The 23,126-nt window shown below is 48.2% G+C and overlaps 1 protein-coding gene and 1 long non-coding RNA gene across 7 annotated transcripts in view; one reads left to right on the forward strand and one right to left on the reverse strand.

Moving 5' to 3' along the window:
• Positions 1–1,316: 1,316 nt before the first annotated feature.
• LOC128094388 (uncharacterized) overlaps positions 1,317–23,126 on the forward strand; it is a 39,477-nt gene continuing 17,667 nt past the window's right edge. For 2 of the 6 annotated variants that reach the window (XR_008212945.1, XR_008212946.1), the window contains exons 1-5: positions 1,317–2,015; positions 2,771–2,921; positions 3,349–3,469; positions 16,843–16,962; positions 18,247–18,346. This is a non-coding gene — a long non-coding RNA (uncharacterized LOC128094388). Of the gene's footprint in view, positions 2,016–2,770; positions 2,922–3,348; positions 3,470–8,337; positions 8,472–15,727; positions 15,950–16,842; positions 19,019–23,126 lie in introns of those variants that run through there. The other 4 variants (XR_008212947.1, XR_008212948.1, XR_008212949.1 and 1 more) reach the window with 4 other exon arrangements.
• The window catches only part of Cacng7 (calcium voltage-gated channel auxiliary subunit gamma 7), a 32,916-nt gene continuing 29,079 nt past the window's right edge, over positions 19,290–23,126 (reverse strand). The window contains exons 5-6 of the mRNA XM_052712740.1: positions 21,349–21,494; positions 19,290–20,633 (exon numbers count right to left, since the gene is read on the reverse strand). Of these exons, the coding sequence (XP_052568700.1) occupies positions 20,376–20,633; positions 21,349–21,494 (404 nt within the window). The 3' untranslated portion in view covers positions 19,290–20,375. The remainder of the gene's footprint in view (positions 20,634–21,348; positions 21,495–23,126) is intronic.

The following is a 23,126-nucleotide window of genomic DNA, read 5'->3' on the forward strand; positions in this document are numbered from 1 at the left end:
ACTCACCACAGCCTCAGTAGGCTACACTGCAAGGGATCCCCTCAATTCTAGATCTTCTCAGGTGATTCTGAACCCCACACTCACTTCAACATATTAGAACTTGTCATCCCCAACTTTTTTTTAACATCATAGAGAATCCCCTTCTCTTTTGCCCACTTCTTCCACACACCACAGCTTCCAGCATCTACTTCACGAAGGAAAAGCCCCCCTCCGCAGGCCCGGCAGACTTCTCTGGAATATCCCCAGTCCTTCCTTTCCCATAACAGTTTCACCTATGTAGGAACTTAGCCACCATCATCTCCCAAACACCACACACACACACACACACACACACACACACACACACACACACACACCACAAAAAAAAAGAAAGAAAGCTACAGAACTACAACTCCGTTATGGATAACTCCTTCCCTGTCCATTCATTTCTGTCTTCTGTAAGATCCCGACCATCCGTGCCTCTTCCTGCCTGTGTTTCCCTCACCTGTTTCAACCTCTTCCTCTGACTTCTTTCCCAAATCCCCCGTAAGAAGGAGTCTGGAAGCTCTGAGGATGAGAGGCATCAACTAGAAACCCCGGGTCCCAGTACAGGGTGACCTTGGCCTCCCAGTTTCCTCTCTGGCTCCACCGCCCCCACCAGCTGGCCCTGGACCGGGTCTGCTCCCAGGAGGGGCTGTAGAGAAAGGTTGTCTATGGGGGGTGTCTCCATGGCAACAGGGCCTAGTGCCCCACACGTGTGCTCCTGCCTACACACACACACACACACACACACACACACACACACACACACACACACACACACACAGCCCCTTCCTGGGCCCATTCCCAGCTTTCCCGTTTTTTCCAGGCTGGCCCCTGACCCGGACTGAGTTTCCTTCCCTCCTTCTGCCTCCTCTACACATGCCTGTGCCCCTCACCACTACCACAGCAGCCACCTCCACTGTCTTAACAAATTGCTGCTTCCACAGACATGAGCTCTGACCCCAACATGTACCTTCTTCCCAAGCCTCGTGGGCCCTACAACCTGGGATAGGAGGAAAAGGGACCAGGAGGGACTTTCTCCATCATAAAGATTTTAAGAGCTTTTCATTTTTGTCAATTTGAGAGACAATCTGTTTGGCTTCGGGGACTCTTCATTGAGTCCATCCGCAAAGGAGACAGGAATAGAGGACCCCCCAATTCTAAAGCTTCTGGATAGAAGAGGGTCACAGTCCTTCGTCTGAGAGACTGGATTTTTTTTTTTCTCAGAATCAGGGGGATTCACGGAACCTTAAATCTACACCCACCCACCTCCGATTAATAAAAAGATCTCTCACCTCAGTTAATGATAGGTCAACTCTCCGATGCACTGGGGAGGGACGTCCAGCCCCTGCTGCCAGCACCCCTCCCCCCAGAAACACCTCTGGGCTTCCCAATTCTCGCTGCTCCCCCCTCCCCCAGCAGCAAGGGACCCAGGCGTCCGACCTGGTTGAGAGGGGATGGAGATGAGGAGGCGTATGAAGAATGGGGGTGTAGAGTGAGGGGGAGGGGAGCTGGGGGTTAGCTCGGAGCTTGGGCCGTCAGGATGAGAGGGTCGGGCTTTAAAAAAAAAAAAAAGGTGAGGAGACAATTTGGTTCTCGTGTCGCTGGGTAAAGTGCGGAGCTGGAAGAGAGAAGGAGGGAGGAGGGAGGGAGGGGGAGGGGAGCTGCTGAGGGATGGGGGAGCCTCCGAGGGGAGAGGGATGAGGGGGGAAGGGAAGCGGTTGGGGAGCGGGGTCTGAGTGGCAGAAGGAAGCTGAGGAAGAAGAGAGATAGATCCGGAGAGGGAGGGAGACGGAGAGAGACAAGGAGATCGGAAAGAGAGAGAGACCCAGAGACTGAGAACAGAGGTGGGGGAGGGAAGAATTTGGGGGAGGCAATGACTGGTAGCAGAAGGAAGTTGAGGAGACACACACAGAGAGAAATATCCAGAGAGAGAAGGGACAGAAGCAGGAAGAGAGACAGAGAACAGCAAGAGATGAGGGAGAAATAGAGGGGTAGGGGGAGGCTGGGGGAGGGTGTGGGGAGGAGAGAAGAAGAGGGGGTCCGGGTCTGGGCAACAGAAGGGGAAAGGAGTAAGAGATAGTCATCCAGAGAAGGGGGAGGAGAGACAGATGGGAAGAGAGAGTCTGAGAGGATGGGAAGGGAAAGAAATAGAGGAAGGGGTGAGGAAGAAATTGGGGATGGGGGCCAGGGAGAGAGTGAGGAGGGAGAGAAAGACAGAGACACAGGCAGAGAGAGAGAGACAGAGACAGAGACAGGGAGAGACAGAGAGATTGATTCTAGGAAAGGGGACCAGCTCAGATGCACTGAGGAAGGCAGAGATAGAGGGCACCTCTGCCCCCTTCCACCCGCACCCCCATCCCCCTGATCCTTACCCCCACCCCCATTTCAAAGCCACCACCCCCACCCCCACTAGCCTCCATCTCTTCAGCATGGCTTGCCGCCGCCACCGCCTCTTCCTGTTGTCATAGCAACAGGATCCAGGCGCCCAGCCAAGGTTGGCAGCGGCGGCCGGAAATGAGGGGAGGGCCTTTTTAAAAAGACCCCAGGAATGCTCTCCCCTCTTCCCCGCCCACCCCCCAAAAAATCAAGGGAAAGCTCAACTTCTCAGGGTCTTTTTTTCTCTTTTCCCAAGTAGCAGGGCCAAAGATTTCTTCTAAATGAACTATAATTCATTTACAAGCATAGCAAGCATTTTGAGTTTTACCAACAATTTTCTTTTTCTTGGTACCCTCTGCTTCTACCGTAGTTTAACCCTGATGGAAAAGGAGGATGCCGTTCGGTTCCCATCAAGACAAGAATCGGGTTGGGGAGCAAAGAGGAGAGATAAATGTATCTAGGACTGTGCTGGAGAGCTAGGCAACAGTTGCGAGCATTGCTGTCACTTCTAGAACTAACCAGTGAGTATGGGATGGGCCGATCCGAGGTAGAAAATAGATAATTATAACTTTGGCCTTGGTCCTGATTTTGGAGACCGCCCTTTGCTTCTGGGTGACCTTGGGCCAAACACTTCCTGTCCTAAACTCAGCCACTCTGGGGACCAAAGTTACCTTCAGGTAAAAGGAGAACAACCTGAAAAGTCGCTTTACACGTTTTTTAAGACTGGTGCAAATTAAGCTACATGTGGTAGTGCACATCTGGGATTCCAGGGAGGTAGAGACAGGAGGATCAGGAGTTCAAGGTTATCCTTGGCTGCATAGGGAGTCTGAGGTCAGCCTGAGCTGCATGGTGGGGGTGAACCACAAAAATCTTAAGAGTTGGCCAAGGTTTGTTTCTGTCTTGAGCTAGATAGTTTACAAACCACTTTATCTCATGAAATCCTGACAGAATCCTTGGGAAGTGGGCAAGCTAAGATTCTGAGATGTGAGGCCATTCATTCACGATCACGCAGGGGATACAGGCGGAGCTGGGATAAAACAGCCTTTTTGTGGAGAGAGGCCAGCAATGGGTAAGTTTCGGAAACTTTCTTTTAGTGTGTGTGTGAGTGTGATGTGTATGTGAGTGAGGAAAGGTGTGTGCCATGGCTTGCATGAGAAGGTCAGAGGACAACTTGCAAGAGTTGATTCTCTCCTTCCACCCTATGGGTCCTGAACATGAAACTAAGGCGGTCAGATGGGCCAAACCATCTCCACCATGGGGGCTAACAGAAGACAACCTATGTTCCCTTCTACGTCGTTTACTGATGTATTTTGTATCTCTGAGTACCCAGTTTCTCAAAAATTCCACTAGTCTTTCTTTTCTTTCTTCTGTTTTTGTTTTGTTTGGTTGTTTCTCTTCAGTTTTTTGAGACAGCGTCTCAGTTTGTAGGACAGGCTAGCCTGGGACTCACTCTATAGCCCAGGCTGGGCTCAAACTTCAGGCAATCCTCCTGTTTCCGTTTCGACAGGTATCATCAGGACACCAGCTTTCCTTGGTGCTGCTTTAGATATCTCAGTTCGTTTCATTCCCACCATGCCCCCTGAGGGACTGAAGTTGGGAAAAATATCCTTACACTCCTGGTTTAGAAGCAAATAAAAATAACCCCTCAGGGAAAGAAGGGACCTGGAATCCACTTGTCAGTTCTGGGTATATTTTTTTCAGCATCTTTTGCCAGGGAGAAGGATAAAACAGACACAACAATGACAACCAATATAAATTGAACATTTAATTTTCAGGCTTAGTACTTTGCAGGCATTGGCTCAGTCTTTTCAAGAAGCAATTCAGAGGTTACCCCCATTCTGTTTTATTTCGTTATTTTTTTATTTCATTATTTATTTGCTTGCCGGGTTTTGCATGTGTATACATTTGTGCATGTGCGTGTGTGTGTGTGTGTGTGTGTGTGTGTGTGTGTGTGTGTGTGTTTAACAGAGGTCAGTGTTGGATATCTTCCTCAATTACTCCCCATCATATTTTTCGAGGCAGGGTCTCTCACTGGCTTGGAGCTTGAGGATTCTGTTAGACTGGCTGGCCAGCAGACCCCAGGCATCTTCCTGTCTCCTCTCTCCTGGAACTGAGATTATAGGCATACCCTGCCACACTTAGGAATCTGAACTCAGGTGCTCATACTTTTGCTGCAAGCTTTTCTCTGGCTGTGCCGCCTCCACAACTTCCAGTTATTTCATTTTTCTTTTTCTTAAGACAGGTCCTCGTGTGTCCTAGGCTGGTCAGAAATTCACTCTGCAGTCAGAAATGACCTTGAACTTGTCTCTATCTCCTGAACTTCGGGATTATGGGTGTACAACACCATTACCTAGTTTTTTGTTTTGGTTTGGTTTGGTTTGGTTTGGTTTTTCAAGACAGAGTTTCTCTGTGTAGCTTTGGTGCCTGTCCTGTCCTGGATCTCGCACTGTAGACCAGGCTGGCCTTGAACTCACAGAGATCTGCCTGCCTTTTGCCTCCTGAGTGCTGGGATTAAAGGTGTGCGCCCGGCTCCATACCCAATTTTTAATTGCATAATTTATTACATTTTATTTATTTTCTGTGCCATTTCAGGGGGGTGGGAGGAATATGCATGGCATGATGTTTATGTGCACACCGGAAGACAGACAATAAGCATTGGTTCTCTCCACCAGCAGATCCCAGCGATTGATCTTAGATATTAGGCCAGATGGCAAACATCTTTTATTCAATGAGTCATATAGCCAGTCCTTATTATTTTTTTTTTTTTAGAAAAAGTCTTATTACATAGACCAAATGAGCTTTAAACTTATGTCAGCCTTCCATCCTAGGTCTCCCAAGTGCTGGGATTACAGTTATGTATCACCATATCTAGCTTAGCTCCCATTTTATAGATGTAAAGACTGAGGGTGAGAAAGAGAAACACATTCCATAGCTTGAGCATGATGTCAGCTGACATCAAAGTTGGATTTCAGATAATGAAAAATAAAGCCAAGGTTTCTCAGCCTTGGTACGAATGACATCCAGATCAGGTGCTGCTTCATTATGGGGTGAATTTTACCTTGTGGGAGATTGAGCAGTAACCCTTGCTGGCACCCACTGAAAGCCAGGATCTGCACCCTCTCTCCAGTTATGACAACCAAAGTCTTCAGACACTGTCCCAAGTCCCTTGAGAGACAAAAATCACCCACAGTAGAGACACACTAACATAAAATAATTAGCCACTGGGGCCTAATTACCAACTTCATTTTTATCTTAAATTAAAATCAATCTCCTACACAAATCAATATTGCTAGTAACTACTTCTTAAAGGAAAGAACCAAAATAGTACATGAGGGATTTTAAGAAAAATAATTCAGCCAATTGTATCCCAAATTCTGTTCCTTATGGAAAGGGCTGTTAGTGGGATTTTGTTGCTGTTGTTGCTTTAGAGTTATGTATTTTATTATACATATCAGTGTTTGGCTTGTATTGATGTATGTGCACCACATGTGTGCCTCATGCAGGAAGAGGTCAGAAGAGGAAGTCTGACTGCCTGGGATTGGAGGTACAGATGATTGTGAGTCACTATGTGGGTGCCGGGAATTGAGCCTGGATTTTCTGCAGGAGCAACAATCACTCTAAACCACTGAACCATCTCTCTGGTCCCTGTGTGTGTGTGTGTGTGTGTGTGTGTGTGTGTGTGTGTACACGCATGCATTCATGAAACACATGCCAGTGCAAGTGTGGATGTCAAAAGAGGGCATCACTGTCTATTCCTTTGAGGCAGGGTCTCTCCCTGTACCTGGACGTGGGGCTTACCTCTTCTCTGGAAGCAAGCAAGCTTTAGAGACCCTCCCCTCCAGTCTCTACCCATCTTGGAGCTGAGGTTACAGAAGTTCACCAGACACCCAACTTGTTGAGTAGGAGCTGAACTATGATGGTCATGTTTGTTCAGGGAGCGCTCTTAAGTACAGAGCCAACTCTCTGACTTTGTAAATGTTTTAAATTATGTCTTCTCTTGGGGCCTGGTGTGGTAGCACTCACCTTTCATCCCAGCACTCAAGAGGCAGAAGCAGAAAGGATCTGTGTGAGGTCCAGGGCAGCCAAGAGTAAGTACATAGTGAGACCCTGTTTCGAAGGGGAAAAAAAGTATTTCTTTTTCGACTTTTCTTGATATTTCTAAATAATAATTACCTTTGAATATGTCTACATGATGCATTATCTATTGTTTTTTGTTTCTCTGATAGAAAATGATTTTACTCACATGGAACTCACTTTTTTTCTCCCTTCCTTCACATATAAATAGTTCTACATTGGTGGTTAATTTTTATATTTAAATGATACATAATTAGAATACTTATTGTTCTGGTGACTAAAGAGAACACATTTCATATTTATTTACTTTAATCTGCTTATGTGTTTAAAGAAGCTGTTTTTGTTTGGTTTGGTTTCTTTTTCAAAGACGGTCTCACATAGCCTAGGCTTCCCTTGGTTATTCTCTGTAGGCAAGGCTAGTCTTGAACTTGTGATTCTCTTGCTTCTGCCTCTCAAATATTGGGATTACAGGTGTACACTACCATACCTGGTTTATACAATGCTGTGAACTGAATTCACAATTTTGTGCACACACTATGCAAATACTCTACCTACTGAGCCCCATCCCCTGTTCCTCTAACATCCTTGAAAAAGCACACGAACAGGGCCAGAGACATGGGTTCCCAGGTAGACACATTTGCCATGAAAACCTGATGGCCTCAGTTCAACTCTCAGAACCCACATGAAAAGCCAGCTGTTGTGCATCTGTAATCCCAGCACTCCTGAGGTGAAACAGAAGGATTTCTCAGAAGTTTGGAGACCAGCTGGAATAGACAACCAAAGAAACCCTGCCTCAACAAGGTGGATGAGCCATCCAAATGACTCAGCTTGTAAAAGCTTTTGCTGCACAAGCCTAACAACCTGAGTTCAAGTCCCAGGACCCACAGTAGAGGGAAAGAAACAACTCAGAGCCGCCCCCTGACCCCCACATGCACACCCACATTCAGACACACATAAAAAAGACTAATAAATTTACAGGGAAAAAATAGAAGAGAATTGACTCTCAAAAACGTGTTATTTAACCTCTACATGCACGCTGAGGTACATGTATACCTGCACGCACACACACACACACACACACACACACACACACACACACACACACACACACATTATACTATAGAGAAAGCCATGGTACAGAGAATTTTCATTGGCAACAAGAAAACAAGGAACTTCTTCTGGTTACAGGGCAGTGAATTCTGTACAGCTTTCAGGAGTTTGGTGATCTCTCCCAGCCCAAGCTCCAGATAAGAACAAGCCAATCCATGGTTTCAGGTCTGAGAGACCCTGGCCAGATCACCATATCTTGCTCGACCCTGATCTGCAGAAGCTATGGGATTCTCAGTATGTGTTGTTTGAAGCTATAGGCCTTCTGCTCTTTGGACAGATGACTAATATACCCTGTCAAGCATCACACTGTGAAGGTCACACAAGCTGTTCAGTCACTGTTGCTTTAGTGCTTCCTTGAAGCCTTCTGTTCTAACAGTCAGGCCACATGTAGGTCTATCTGGCCTCCTGGGTAGATGCCCTTTTCTTTCCGGTCCCTTCTGCCTGCCCTGCTCTTCCTTAGACTGCCACCAGCCCACACCACTAGCCCTTACACATCTTCTCCTTATTCAATTCCCCAAAGACTGTGCAGCATCACAGCTGGCCCTGTCCTTCTTCCTCTTAAATTTCTCCATGGCTCCCTGTCATCCTCAGGAGAATATCCAGGCTCCTTAACTGAGTCTTCATGACAAAAGCATCAGCCTCAAGGCAGGACATCCTCTCTGCTGTATCCTTAGGATGCAGTTGCTCTCCTACCCTGCTCAACCGACAAGGCTTCCGTCCACTCTTTTTGATGTTGTTTAATTTTTCAAACAGGAATTGATTAATGGCATGTGTGCTGCATGTGCATGTCCTGTTGCAAGTGTGGAGGTCAGAGGACAACATTCAGGGGTCAGTGTTCTCCATTAATGTGGGTTCCCAGGAGCAAACTCAGATCGGCAGTTTTGGTGGTAAGTGCCTTAACACACTGGGCCATCTCATCAGCCTTCCATCACTCTTTTAAAAATGATTATTCTTTTAAAATGATATGGAGGTGTGTCTGGAGGTGGGGTATGTGCAGTTGCTTCTGGGTGTGGTTTCCTGCAGAGGCCAGAAGGTGGCCTTTGATCTCCTGGAGCTGGAGTTAAAGGCGATCTTGAACCAAACTCAGGAAGCACAGAAAGTGCTCTTAACCAGTGAATTGTCTCTCTATCCTCTTTTCCATCCACTCTTAAAAGATTAAACCTCAATGGGGCATGGTGGTACGTGCCTTTAATCACATCACTCAGCAGGCAGAGGCAGGTGGATCTCTGTGTTAATGCCAACCTGGTCTACAGAACTAGTTCTGGGGTAGCCAGGGCTGCACAGAGAAACTCTTGTCTCAAAAAAATCAAAACAGAACAAGGAAAGAAAGATTCACTGCCAGGTGGTGGTGATGCACGCTTTTAGTCCCAGCACTCAGGAGGCAGAGGCAGGCGGATCTTGGGGAGTTCAAGGCCAGCCTGGTCTACAAAGCAAGATCCAGAACAGGCACCAAAACTATATAGAGAAACCCTGACTTGAAAAACCAAAAAAAAAAAAAAAAAAAAAAAAAGATTCACCCTTATCCTAGCTGTGATGGTACACACCTTTAATCCCAGAATTTTGGAGGTGGAGGCATGTGAATGAGGAATTTAAAGTTAGCTGCGGAACAAATTTAAAGTCAGCCTGGGCCATATAAGACCATGGTGTCTCAGAACGAAACAGGAGTTGGAGAAACTTCTCAGTGGTTAACAGCACTTATGGTGCCAGCACAGTGGGTCACGCCTTTAATCCCAGCACTGGAGAGGCATAGACAGGTGGACCTTGGGGAGTTCCAGGTCTACAGAGCAAGTTCCAGGACAGCCAGGGCTACAGAGAAACCCTGCCCTGGGGCGGGGGTGGGGGGGGGTGGGGGGGAAGAGAGGAACAAAAGAGCACTTATTGCTTTAGGAATGGACATGGATTCAATTCCCAGCACCCACATGGTGGTTCACAACCATCTGTAATTCCAGTTCTAAGAGATTTGGTCCTCTCTTCTGACCTCCGTGGCCACGAAGCACAGATGTGGTCCACAGATATCCATACATGTAGGCAAAATACTCATACATAAAATGATTAAGTCTAACTTTCCATTTTTTTTAAATAATTTATTTTACTTCATGTGCATTGGTGTGACGGTGTCAGAACCCCTGGACCTGGAGTTACAGACAGTTGTGAGCTGCCATGTGGGTGCTGGGAATTGAACCCGAGCCCTCTGAAAGGGAAGCCAGTGCTCTTACCCACTGAGCCATTTCTCCAGCCTCCTCACTTTAGAATTTTAAAGCAACAAGAGCTGGTGAGATGGCTTAGCCAGTAGAAGCAATTGTCACCTGATGATGCAATGCTGGAAACCTGAGTTGGACCCCCAGAACCCGTGGAAAGGTGGAAGGCGAAAACTGAGTCCACGGAAGTTGTCCTTTGACCTTCAAATATGTGCTTTGGCACATGCACCCCCCACCACCACACACACACACACACACACACACACACACACACACACACACACATCTCTGTCATACACACAATAATAATAAGTAGTTCCATTGATTAGAGTGCTCGTCTAGCATGGATGCAGCCCTGGGTTCAGTCCCCAGCACTGCATAAAACTGGGTGTGGTAGTGACTGCCTGAAATGCCAGCAGTCTAGAGACAGTGAGGAGGGTCAAGAATTCAAGGTCATTCTTGACTCCATATGAGTTCAAGACCAGCCTGGGCTGCATGAGTCCTTGTCTTAAGAACAAAATAAGGTCTAGTGAGACAGCTGAGCAGGAGAATATTCTTACTGCCAAACCTGACAACCTACGTTGAGTCCCCAAGGACGCACAGGGTGGAGATAGAGAACTGACTCTCACAAGTTGTCCTCTGACCTCCACAGGCATGCTGTGGCACATGCACCTCCCCAAAAATCTGTGAATAAGTCGGGTGGTGGTGGTGATGCACATCATTAATCCCAGCCCTCAGGAGGCAAGAGGCAGGCAGATCTCTGTGAGTTCGAGGCCAGCCTGGTCTACAGAGTGAGTTCCAGGACAGCCAAGGCTACACAGAGAAACCCTGTCTCAAAAAAAAAAAAAAAAAAAAAACAATAATAATAATAATAAATTATGAATAATTAAATATATCTTTTAATATAAAAAAGAGATTCACCCTCAATGCTCTTCCTCCCAGGAGGCCTTCCCTGACCACTGCAGCCTGTATCCGGGCTGTCTGTTTCCGACTTGCCCTGTGCTGCCTCCACCAGCACCCAGGTACCCCACCTAGTGGTTGGTGTGTGGAGTCTATCCTGCCTGTCGGTGCAGGAGCTGATCAAAGACAGGAATAGGTCTGACTCACTTCGGGCCCACCCCCACAGGCAGTCAATGGGAGGCCTCTCTCTGTCCAGGGCTCCTGGCTGGTTGGGTAAGTGAAGGAATGGATGGAGTCTGAGAATGAGTGGGTCTGTCCTCTGCAGTCCCTACCCTGAAGCATCAGTTCTATCCTCCCCTCACCCCGAGCCTCCAGGCCCTTGCATCCTCTCCAGGTGTTTGTCATCAGCCACAGCTGGGGCCTTTGTGTTTCTGGAGAGGAACAGAATGTCGGCTCTGCTCTCCTTCCCACCGCATCAGGGAAAGGATGATAATCAGCGCTTCTAGAATGTCCTCATTTGGGGTGAAGTGGAAATGTCCCAGCTCTGGGGAGTCAGGTGGTCTGTGTTTCACAGGCTGTTTTTCCTGGTCTCCGCCCAAGGCACCCAGAGCCGGTGCCTCATCCTCTACCCACTGGGCCTCCTGATCTGTATCAGGGAAAGGTTGCCTGAGTGAGCCCCCTCTGAATGGGACATTCTACAACCGAGATTCCAAACAGCATACCCGGAGAGTCTTGGGAGAGCTGTGACAATGTCCACAAAGCTCCTGAAATTATGTACAGAATTTTGTGAGTATGTGTATCCCCCCAATGTACTATAGGTTCGTAGCTTTTATCTGATTCTCAGAGAGATCGCTAATGTCTGCATTAATTTTAAAAAAAAAAGCAGAGGTTGGGGGTGTGGCTCAGTTGGTAGAGAGTGGCTGCCTAGCATGGATGAAGCCCTGGGTTCGATCCCCAGCACAGCATAAACCAGGCATAGAGGTGCCCCCTCAACCATAATCCTAGTACTTGGTGGGTAAATGCAGGAGTGTTAGAAGTTCAAGGTCACCTTTCCAATACGAAATGAGTTGGGGCTAGTTTAGGCTATGTGAGTCCTGTTTAAAAAAAAAAGATAGATGATAGATAGATAGATAGATAGATAGATAGATAGATAGATAGATAGATAGACAGACAGATGGCAGGTAGGTAGGTTGAAGAGTAGATGATAGATACGGCAATAGAAAAGAATGGATAAGACAGAGGGACAATATAGGTGAATAGGTAATGCCTAGAGCCAGTAACTGGAACTTCACTACAATCAGATCTTAGACCAGAGGAATCTTTGCTATGGATGTTGGGCAATGCCTACCCACACCTTTGCAGAATCCTTACAGATGCCAGTCTGACAAATGCCAGTCTGCCCTCTTAACTTGTACAGAAATCACTTTTTTTTTTTACTCTGGAGGCAAAATCATCCCAGGGGAGAGCCACTGACCTAAAAGAAGAAACTGCTAATGGTCACATCATCTGGGGATGAGGTTGAAACTAAAAATAAAAATAGGAAAGTCGTTTTGTTTATCTTTCTTTTCTATTCCTATTTTATTTCCTTTATTTTCTGATACCAGAGGTCAAACCCAGAACCTTGTGCATGCTAGGCGGTTGTTCTACCACTGGGTCATATCCTGAGCCTCTGGCGTATATCAGGCAAGGGGCTCTGCCATCTAATCCACCGTCAGGACATCCCTCACTAGCAGATTCTAGGCACTCCACCTCTGAGGCGAGAATCTAGCCCAACTATTGTCTTATAGCCTTCTCTCCTCCTGAAACCCTGTCCCCTGTCTTAAAAGAAAAAAGAAGTTACTTTTTATTTAGATAATATGCCTGTGTCTGCTTAGATTAAGTGCATTGCCCTCGGAGGCCAGAAGAGGGCGCCAGTTCCCCTGGAGTTGAAGTTACAGGCAGTTGTGAGCCACCCAACTCAGTCTTCTGAAAGAGCAGTATGCACTCTTAACCTCTGAGCTCTCTCCAGTCCTAAAAACTTCTTAAGAAAAAAAAAAGCATTTTTAAATATTTATTTTTATTTAATGTACATGTATGAGTGTATGTCCACATTTAATTTAATTTATATGCCAGTGCCTACGGAGGCCAGAAGAGGGTGTCAAATCCCTCAGAGGGCTTGTGAGCAGCTCAACATGGGTGCTGAGAGTGGAACTCTGGTCCCCATGACTGAACAGTATGCAATGACTGAACAGTACGAATTCTTAACCACAGACCCATTTTTCTGGCCCCAGAAAACTCCCCCCGCCCCCGTGTGTGTGTATGTGTGTGTGTGTGTGTAGGTCAGAGGACTGTTTCAGGTGTCCTTCCTCAGTCACTGTCCTTCATTTTTACTTTTTAGATATAGTTATTGTATATGTATGAGTGCTTTCTTTGCCCACCTGTATATATTTACACCATGTGCTTGCCTGGTGCCCTCAGAAGTTAGAAGGAGGTGCCAGATCCCCTGGCACTGGAGTTACAGATGTTTATGAACCACTGTGTAAGTGCTAGGAAGCAAACCTTGGTCTTTTGCAAGAGCAGTGGGTACTCTTAATTGCTGAACTGTCTCTCTGACCTCAGGATTTCAAGTTTGAAGCTAGCCCAGGCTATTCAGCAAGTTTCCATGCAACCTGGACTCCACAGTGAGAGACTGTCATAATAAATAACTGGACCACAGCATGCTTACATAAGCAACTTGCTTTAGTGAAAACTCTCTAGGGGGTTCCAAAACAAAAGAAGCATATGCAGATGCATTATAAAATCTATCCAACCTTTGTCCTAGTGGAAGAAGGGGCGGCTGGTGTAGCGACACTGAGACCTCAGCCCAGCTACTTGTAAGACTAGGCAGGAGGATAGTAAATTTGAGGCCAGCCTCGGCTACTGGGTGAATTCGACACAAGTCTTGGCAAGTTAGTGAGACTGTGTCTCAAAACAGAAATTCAGAAAGGACTAAAGATGTAGTTCAGATATAGAGCCCTTGCCTGGTATGTGTGAGGGCCTGGATTCAGGTGAAGTAAGTTCCACTTACTTGTCCATTTGATTATCTTCATACTGGCTCTAACTCTGCTGTACTCTATATTTCATAAGGAAGTAATAGTATAAGGGGAAATAAATTGATTTAGGCCCTGTTTTACTTTATTTCTTGTTTCCTTAAATCTTTAAAAAAGATGTGTGTGTGTGTGTGTGTGTGTGTGTGTGTGTGTGTGTGTGTGTGTGTGTGTGTGTGCAGTACCTGAGGAGTCCAGAAGGGGGCATCAGATCCCCCTGGAGCTGGAGCTACAGGCAAGTAATGAGCTTGACTCATACGCTTTTGGGAACTGAACTTTGATCCTCTGGAAGAGCAGTATGTGCTCTTAGCCACTGAATAATTTCTCCAGCTCTTAATCTATTATCACCACTACTATCATTATTGTTGTTGTTATTGTTATTATTACTGGAAGTGGGCATGTGGAGGTCAGAAGACAGCTTTCAGGACTCAGTTCCCTCCTACTCTGTGGGTCCTGGGAACTGATCTCTGGCCTTTAGGCTTGCGATGCAAGACCCTTTACTGACCCCCAAATTACTCTGTGTGTGTGTGTGTGTGTGTGTGTGTGTGTGTGTGTGTGTGTGTGTGTGTGGTGTTTGTTTGGACAGAGTCTCTGTGTCAAACTGTTCTCAGACTCCATGTATAGCTCTGCCTTGGACTCCTGATCCTCCTTAGTCTACCTCCTGAGTGCTGGGGTTATGGGTGTGTGTAACTACACCCAGGTCTGTGGAAAAACTTTGAACTTATAATCCTCCTCCCTCCAGATTCTGAATCTTATAGCTTTTTAAATTAACTCCCAAGGATCCCACAGGGCCTCTGGGTCACAATTTGAGCACCACTAATGTGTGACACTCTTCTGTAAATAACATAAGATGCAGGACACTGTGAAAAACGGTCTCACAGAGAGAAGTGTGGCTTCCTCCCGTGCATAAAGACATAGACATCCTCCCTTTTCATGGGTGAGTAGGACAGGCTCAGGGACTCCCAGGATTCAATTTTAGCTTGGTGATTTTTCTAGCTGTGTGACAAGGAGAAAGTTAATTAACCTCTCCATGCCCTAGGATCTCATTTACAAAATGAGATGATAATAACTATCAAGCCTCCACGGGTTACGGGATGTAAATGACTTAAAGCAAAGTGGCCAGTGACAGGAAGCACTTGCTAAATTATGCAACTGATTTATGCAAACTATTGTTATTAAGTGGCCTTGGAAAACAGTCAAGAAGGGTTATATAACTGATATGAAACTGGCTCCATTCCACGTGTGTAGTTGGAAGGTGGAGAACCCTGTGCCTTCTGTGATGACTGTTATATAAAATACACACATACGTGCTTCCTGCCCACCTGTGTGTGCATTTAAACTCACACCTGTATGGGCAAAACCACACAGAGTGTTTCTCCAATGATTTGCTCCAAGGTCATAGTACTTGCTGGAGACACAGCTCAGCTGGTAGAATGTTTGCATAGCACACACAAAGACCTGAGTTCAATCACCAGTGTCATAAGGCAGATTTGATGGCAGATATGATGAATTAGAGGCTAGCCTGGGATACATGAGACTGTAAAAATAAATAAATAAATAAAAAACAGCAGCAACAAACAGAATTCTGATAGTACCTTGGCAAAGGTTCTTGCTGATGGTGGCTGTGCTGGATAGTTTTATGTCAACTTGACACAAGCTAAAGTCATCTGAGAGGAAGGGACCCCAGTTAAGAAAATGCCTCCATAAGATTGGGTTGTAAGCAGGCCTATAGGGCATTTTCTCAATTAGTGGTTGATGGGGGAGGGCCCAGCCCATGGTGGGTGGTGTCATCCCTGGGCTGATAGTCCTGGGTTCTGTAAGAGAGCAGGTTGAGCAAGCCAGTAAGCAGCTCCCCTCCATGGCCTCTGCATCAGCTCCTGGCTCCAGGTTCCTGCCCTGCTTGAGTTCCTGCCTTCACTGCTTTTGATGATGAACTGTTTATATGGAACTGTGAGTGAAGTCAACCCTTTCCTCCCCCAGTTGCTTTGGTCCTGGTATTTCACCACAGCGATGGCAACCGTAGCGAGGACAGTGGCGGAGATAGCTTGTGGGTTTGCAGTGTAGCCTCACGATCTCGTTTCTATCAAGCTGGAAGGACCCACTAAGCCACACAGTCCTCCCACCTGAATTAAACTAATCTAGAAAATCTGTCACAAGCATGCTTGGAGGCCTGTGTTCTGGAAGATGCTAGGTCCTACCAAGGTAACAAAAGTGAACTTAACTTTTTGTTTTCAAGATTTGTATCTCTTTCTTTCTTATTTATTCTTTGTGTGTGTGTGTGTGTGTGTGTGTGTGTGTGTGTGTGTGAAATGCCCCTGTCTGTACACGTAGATATACACACCTGTACAAGGAGAGGCCAGAGGAGGGCATGGGCATCTCTGCCGTATTCCTTTTGAAACAGGTCCTCTCACTGGCTCACTAAGCTAGAAGCCAGAAAACCCTACAAACAAACCCTCCTCTCTGCCCCTCACAGCACTGGAGTTCCAAGCCCACGTGGCCATGCCTAGCTTTTTCCGTGGTGGACTGAAATCTGAACTCAAGTCCTCCTTCCTAGATGACAAGCGCTCCTACCACTGAGCCATCTCCACAGCCCACGGCCTCACGTTTTTCAAAAAAAAAAAAAAAAAGAGAACATCAACTTCAGGATTTTAGGTTACTATATTCTGTACAAATAGCAGAAGCCAGCACTTGTACCATCACCTCCCATGCTACAGGCAGGACAGACAGCACCAATCGATGAGCATGGCAGACAGCACCAATAGATCAGCATGGCAGACAGCACCGACAGGTGGGGACATTCTCTCCTCCTGAGCAAACGTGTGTTCAGAATCCTTCTAATACTGTGTTCCAAGCCACACTAGGAATCAATTAGTCTCAACAAAGACGCTGAACTGTGTTTGCCATTGCGAATCTCAAGCCTGACCTTCAGAAATTCCTGGAATCATGGAGAATGACTCAGAATGTATTTCCCTCCAGGGAGTCTGACCCTGCTGAATCTGAGTTCTTTCCTGAGAACCTCCCTAAACCATCCTCCCTGTTCCAGAGGGATTTGGAATTATTCTAAACCATCCCCCTCATTTTTTTTTCCTTTTTAGATAGAAAAGGAAACCAAAGCCTCGGAAATTAAAAAGACTTGCTCAAGGTCACAGCATGAGTTTGCATAAAATCCGCGGTGGTAGAATGTAGCAGCTGGGGACAGCAAGATGGCTTAGCAGGTAAAGGGCCTTGCCACCAGGTGACAGACAACCTGAGTCCAATCCCTGGAAGCCACATGGTGGAGGGAGAGAACTGAGGCCTGAAAGCTGTCCTCTGACCTCCATGTGGGCACCTCACGTGCGTCCCCCTCCCCCTCTGTATTTTTTTTTTTTTAATGTAACAGCTAATTGACTGTGACTCACGGAAAGCCTGGGCATGGGACTAGTTCACGGGTTAACAGCTGGGTCACCTCATCTTCCAGTGCCTCCGCTCCTTCACTTGTAACATGGGGCTAGTGGGAAAGCTGAGTCCACAGGATGGTGGGGAAAAGCTAATGACTGAGTAAATAGAAAACGTTACCTCAGTAGGGCAGTGGTTGTGAGCCAGGTGTCATGGTGGCAGGGCCATTATCGCACAGATGAGGCAAAGAACGAGGGGCAGACATCGTACTTCTTTCCAATAATTTTCAAGATTAAGCTTATTGGGGCCACAGGGGAGGGGAGAGGGGAGGGGGTCGTTGCCAGTGGTAGAGCACCTGCCCAGAACCCCCTAGTGAGGGACTGGGGGTGTCGCTTAGCTACTGAGTTCTCGCCTTGCATTCAGGAGGTGCTTGGTTCCCTGGATTCAACCTCTAAGAGAGAGGCGGGGAGAGAGAGAGAGAGCTCGGTTGTAAATCTATCAGCTACTTAATATTTTGGCTGTTCTCAGTCTCTCTCTCTAGTGGAACTGCAGCCCTTAGAATCCAATTTTGAGCCTCCTTCCACCCCTCCATCACCTGTACAAACAGTGGTAATTCCTTCATACCCACCACTGTGAACGGCTAATGGGATTATGTTCAGATCGGAAGCATCTGCCTCACGGTAGCTGTCCAATAAATAGTTGGGGTGGTTTCTTTCAAACGTAGCAAACGGGCCCAGCATGCGGGAAGCCCACTCTTGCCTTGTACCCAGGCAGGAAGCTCAGGTGTGGGAGCCAGACTGACTTGGTGCCAGTCAAAGGCTGTCAGTTGGTATAAACGCTCTCAGATGAGTCATTCACCTCGCTGGCGGAATGGGCGCGAGGAGGCCGGTAAATTCAACAGGGGGCTTCAGAAGGAAGTCAGACGGAGCAGTGTGGGTGACGGACGGTGCACTGGGCAGCCAGAGGCGTATCAAGAGGGGGGGTTCTTTTTGTTTTTGTATTGACCTTAACATTGTTGTCATTTATTGTCCTCATACAGGGACTGAATTATAAGGTGACGATTAAATTAAGTAACCTAAATAACTTTTCAACACTCTCCCTCTCTCTCTCTCTTCCTCTCTCAGTAAGCCCTTAAGCTCTCTTCACAGCCAGTGAGGACCTTGTACTCCTGTCCCTCCTGCTCCCATCTCCTGGCCTGGCTGAGAATGAAACTCAGGGCCTCAGGTATGCTAGGCAATCACTGTACCAGCTGACCTACAGCCCAAGTCCTCAAGCAGTTTTGTTTGCTTGTTTTGTTTTGTTTTTGGTTGGTTGGTTTGGTTTTTTGAGACAGGGTTTCTCTGTGTAGCTATGGCTATCCTGGAACTCTCTCTGTAACCCAGGCTGGCCTCAAACTTAGAGAGCTGCCTGCCTCTGCCTTCCAAGCACTGGGACTAAAGGTGTACGACACCGCTGCCCAGCTTTTTAATTTTATTATTATTATGGGGAGAAAGGGAAGTAATCTCAAGCATTCCATTGCAAGAGCGGGTTCTAGGACTCAAGCAGAGCCATCTTGGTGGGCTTATTTTGTTTTTTAAGAAAGCCTTGAAAGTTTGCCTAGAACTTGCAGCAATCCTCCTGCCTCTGTCTCCCAAGTCCGGAATTACAAACCTGGTCATGTGGTGTTCTATTTTTGAAGACAAGTTATTACTTAGTCCTGGCTGTCCTAGAACTCACAGAGATCTGTCTGCCTCTGCCTACTGAGTGCTAGGATTGAAGGTGTGCGCCATTCGAAAGATCTAGTCAGAATAATAGCACTTTACCCTCAGGAGAAACCAGTACCATAAGCCCGTTGTTTCCGATCCCCTCCCTTTCGTTAGGCAGAGACGTGTTTGAAATAAAGTTTATTGAAGTTTCTGTCGGTATTTACATATGGTACACGGTAAATAACAGAGCCAGGCCCCCCACCCACCATTTCCCCACCCTTATCGCTTCCCTCCCCTCCCCCAGCCTCATTAAAAATCGCTGCTGCGTAAAGACAGGTTATAACTGCTGCGGTCCCCCACCCCCCTCCCACCTAAGATGCAAACTAAAAGCCCCAGCCCTCCCTGCCCCCCTCCCCCCACCCTGGGGCCGTTCTGGTTCTGTGTGTTAACACTGTGCTACCTCTCCCTTCCTCCCCTAATAAAGGGGGTGGGGTGGGCGGTTTTCTGGCGACCCCCCCCCCAATCTGTCCAAGGGGGCGGACGGGCCCTTGAAAGAGACCAGAGTTGGGGGATCTGAGATAGGAAGAGGGACATGGATGAGAGGGAGTACCAGAAAATGGAAGACAGAGGTTTTGGGGGGTGTTAACCCCCGCTACTGCCCCTCCCTCCCCCGACGGGACCTCGAGGGGGGAGAGGCGGGCACAGGTGTGGAGATAGCATGAGGGAACCTCCCTCCACCCTGGGGTCCCATCCTTGTTTGGTGTGAGAGGCTGGATGCACCTAGGGGCTTCGGATGAGCAAGTGGAGGAAGGAAAAGAAGAGGAAGAAGAAGGAGAGGAGGAGGAGAAGGAGGAGGAGGAGGAGGAGGAGGAGGAGGAGGAAGAGGAAGAGGAAGAGGAAGAAGAAGGAGGAGGAGGAGGAGGAGGAGGAGGAGGAGGAGGATCCCTTCAAAGGAAGAAAGAAGATTGCCTTCCTTCCTGAGGACAAAAGAAAGAGAGGGAATGGAGTCTGCCGGAGGCAAAAGAAAAAGAAGTCAAGGTAAGCCATAGTCATTCCCTGCAGCCCCTGACCCGACCAGCAGATGTGGGCAGAGCAAGCTTCTCCCCACCCCACCCCACCCCACCCCCGAGACCAGGGACCTGCAGGCCACGTGGTGTTGTGCTAGGAAAGAATCGATGAGAGTTCAAGGGCATTCCTAGTGGCTATCACACCCACTCTCCAGCCCAGCACCCCTGCGCGGAAGCGGTAGTCTGAAGGAGTTCGGGGGGAGCTAGATGCAAGATACCACCAGAGGATAGTAAAGTGGGTTAGAGATAACGGGTGGGGAGGGACCAGGAGAGGGACCCCCGAAATGGGACGGGCTCACGGTGGGGGGTTGGGCAGGTGGCCGAGATCATCTGGAAGTATAATGGACCAACGAGGAGAGGCTGGAGCCATTGAAATGAGGATGATGGGTTGAGGCCTGGAGATGGCACAGCATCCCTCAGCCAAGAGTCCCTTAAGGTGTTAAGGAGGCGGGAGGCGCGGGTGAGGGGAAGGAAGGAGGAGGAGAAGGAGGGAGCCCGGCCTCAGCACGGTGAAGTAGAGATGTGGAGGTGGTCGGGGTACTTGATGGCTGGAGGGTAGTTTTGCGTCATCTGGATGGAGACGTCGCTGGAGATGTCGGAAGGGCTGCGACCACGACGCCACGCCTCGGGCTGCAGAAACTGGCCGGAGTAGTCAGAGCAGTCGCTGAGACGCGGGCGGTAGAAGGCCGGGTGCGGGCGGTACATCTCTTCCTCCGCGTAGCGCTTGGTGAATAAGTACACCGACATGACTCCGGCCCCCTGTGGCAAGGCACCGTCAGAATCCCAAAGGCAACTTTCTGTCACTTCCTCTACCAAAACCCAGGAGTCACAGTTGCATATCACCCCCCAAGACCTCTGCAAAACCCAAGAGGCCCCAGTCCTCATCTCCTCCAGGACCCCAAGAATTAGAACACTCAGATCCCAGGGGTTAGACCCACAGTCTAACCCACCTCCCTCATAATACAGGCATATCCCCAGCCTCCTCTTCCTTCTAGACCCCAGAATCAGACTGCCAGACCCTCCCACGTCAAAGCAGAGAGACTGGTCCCCCAGCTCAGCCCTTTCCGGGGACCAATGGCTCCCCATCCTCCTCCAAAACTTCAAGGGTCCAACCCACAGGCTTTCCCTCAGCTTTTTCCCTCTCAAGACCCCCAGGAGCTAGAACTTCCAGACTCTTTCCTCTCTGGGACCCAGAGACTCATAACCTACAGAATTCTTTTCCTCTTGGGCACAGGGATTAGATCGTCTTCTCTTCATGGAGTCCTGTCCCGGGACTCCTTCTCTCCGAGAAACCAGGACTCCCACCTCCAAGACCTCAGAAGGTCCAATCCTCAGGCTTATTGGTTTGTTTTCTTGCCACAAACCCAGAAGGCCCGATCTTCAGATCTCATCTGCCTCAGACCCCCAGGAGCTGGAACACCCCGACATCCCCACCTCCTCCTTCAAATTGGTAGTTCTGGGCCCAACACATCACCTCTTTGAGAAGGAAAGAGGAAGCAGCGAAGGCAAACGACCACCCGTATCGATAGTGAAAATACTGCTCCGAGCTGCTGGGCCTGTTCATGACCTCATCATTGATGCTGGAGATGTACAGAACCAAACCCACCACCAAGGAGAGACCTGAGGGGAGAAGGGTGCCAGGGACATGAGAAGGGAGCACCCCCAACTCCGATTCACTGCTTTCCTTCCGGCTCTGCCCTCTATCCAGACTAACCTTACATGCAAGTCCTCCACCTCTGAGCAATGGCCCTCATCACTTGGGGATTCTAGGCGGTGCTCCACCTCTGAGCAATGGCCCCCATCACTGGGGGATTCTCGGCGGGTGCTCTACCTCTGAACAATGGCCCCCATCACTTGGGGATTCTAGGCAGGTCCTCCACCTCTGAGCAATGGCCCCCATCACTTGGGGATTCTAGGCGGGTGCTCTACCTCTGAACAATGGCCCCCATCACTGGGGGATTCTAGGCGGGTGCTCTACCTCTGAGCAATGCCAGGCACACACAACTAGGGGATGGTAGGCAGGTGCTCTATTACTGAGCCAAACCCCCAGCCTCACAGTGGAGGATTCTAGGCAAGCATTCTACTGCTGAGTCACAAACCCAGCCCCTTACTGGTGAATCTAGGCAAGAATCTATCACTGAGCAATGACCTCTCACTGGTGAATTCTGGAAAGGTACTCTACACCACTAAGCCATGAACCCCGCCTCTCACTGGTTAGAGTCTGTGGAAGAATTCTACTGCTGAGCCAGGCCTGCTCTGTCAGTCACTACTGAATCCTAGGCATGTACTCCGCAGCTGATTCTCAGCCCCTAGTGGATTCTAGGCTGGAGCTCAATCACTGAGCTGAGCCCTCTTTTTTCTTTTTTTTTTTTTTTAAAGATTTATTTATTTATTATGTATACAGTGTTCTGCCTGCACGTGTCCCTGCAGGCCAGAAGAGGGCGCCAGATCTCATTACAGATGGTTGTGAGCCACCATGTGGTTGCTGGGAATTGAACTCAGGACCCCTGGAAGGGCAGTCAGTGCTCTTAACCATTGAGCCATCTCTCCAGCCCCCTCTTTTTACTTTTTGAGACAGGGTCTCAGAAACTTGCTCAGGCAGGCTGTGAACTTTTGATCCTCCTGTCTCAGCCTCCCAAATAGCTGTCATGACAAGCCTGTGTCTCCAGGCTGGACTTCACTTCTGTGTTTTGAAGGACCTCCTGTTCCAGGCCTCGGGTGAGTGTAGAGAACCCAGAGATGAATCCACCAGCTGCCCTCACCCCACCCCACATCTACCATATGAGACCTCAGGGCAAATACAAGAGGTAAAAGACAGGATAGTGACCACCCATACTGTGCATGGTGACATGTGCTACAAAGTCTGTCCCACTGAACACAATGGGGTCCACAGGAGGCACAAATCTGTCTGGGATAAGAAGAACAAGGGGGTCAAAAAAAACAGGTCCTTGTCCAAGTCCTAGAGGATGAGATCCAGGGCAAAAATAAGGTGGAGAGCAATACCACGTGTCAACCTCCGGCTTTCAAGCATGCACACACACACACACACACACACACACACACACACACACACACATGTGGGCATGCACACACACGTACACACACACACACACACACACACACACACACACACACACACACACACAGTGTCAGTATTCTTAGGAGGCCTGGAGAGATGGCTCAATGGTTAAGAGCACTGGATGCTCTTTCAGAAGACCTGGGATCAATTCTCTGCACCACAATGGAGCTCCA

This window comes from Peromyscus californicus, unplaced genomic scaffold (genome assembly GCF_007827085.1).
Source record: "Peromyscus californicus insignis strain IS unplaced genomic scaffold, ASM782708v3 Scaffold_4__1_contigs__length_199733344, whole genome shotgun sequence".
NCBI classification, from domain to species: domain Eukaryota; kingdom Metazoa; phylum Chordata; class Mammalia; order Rodentia; family Cricetidae; genus Peromyscus; species Peromyscus californicus.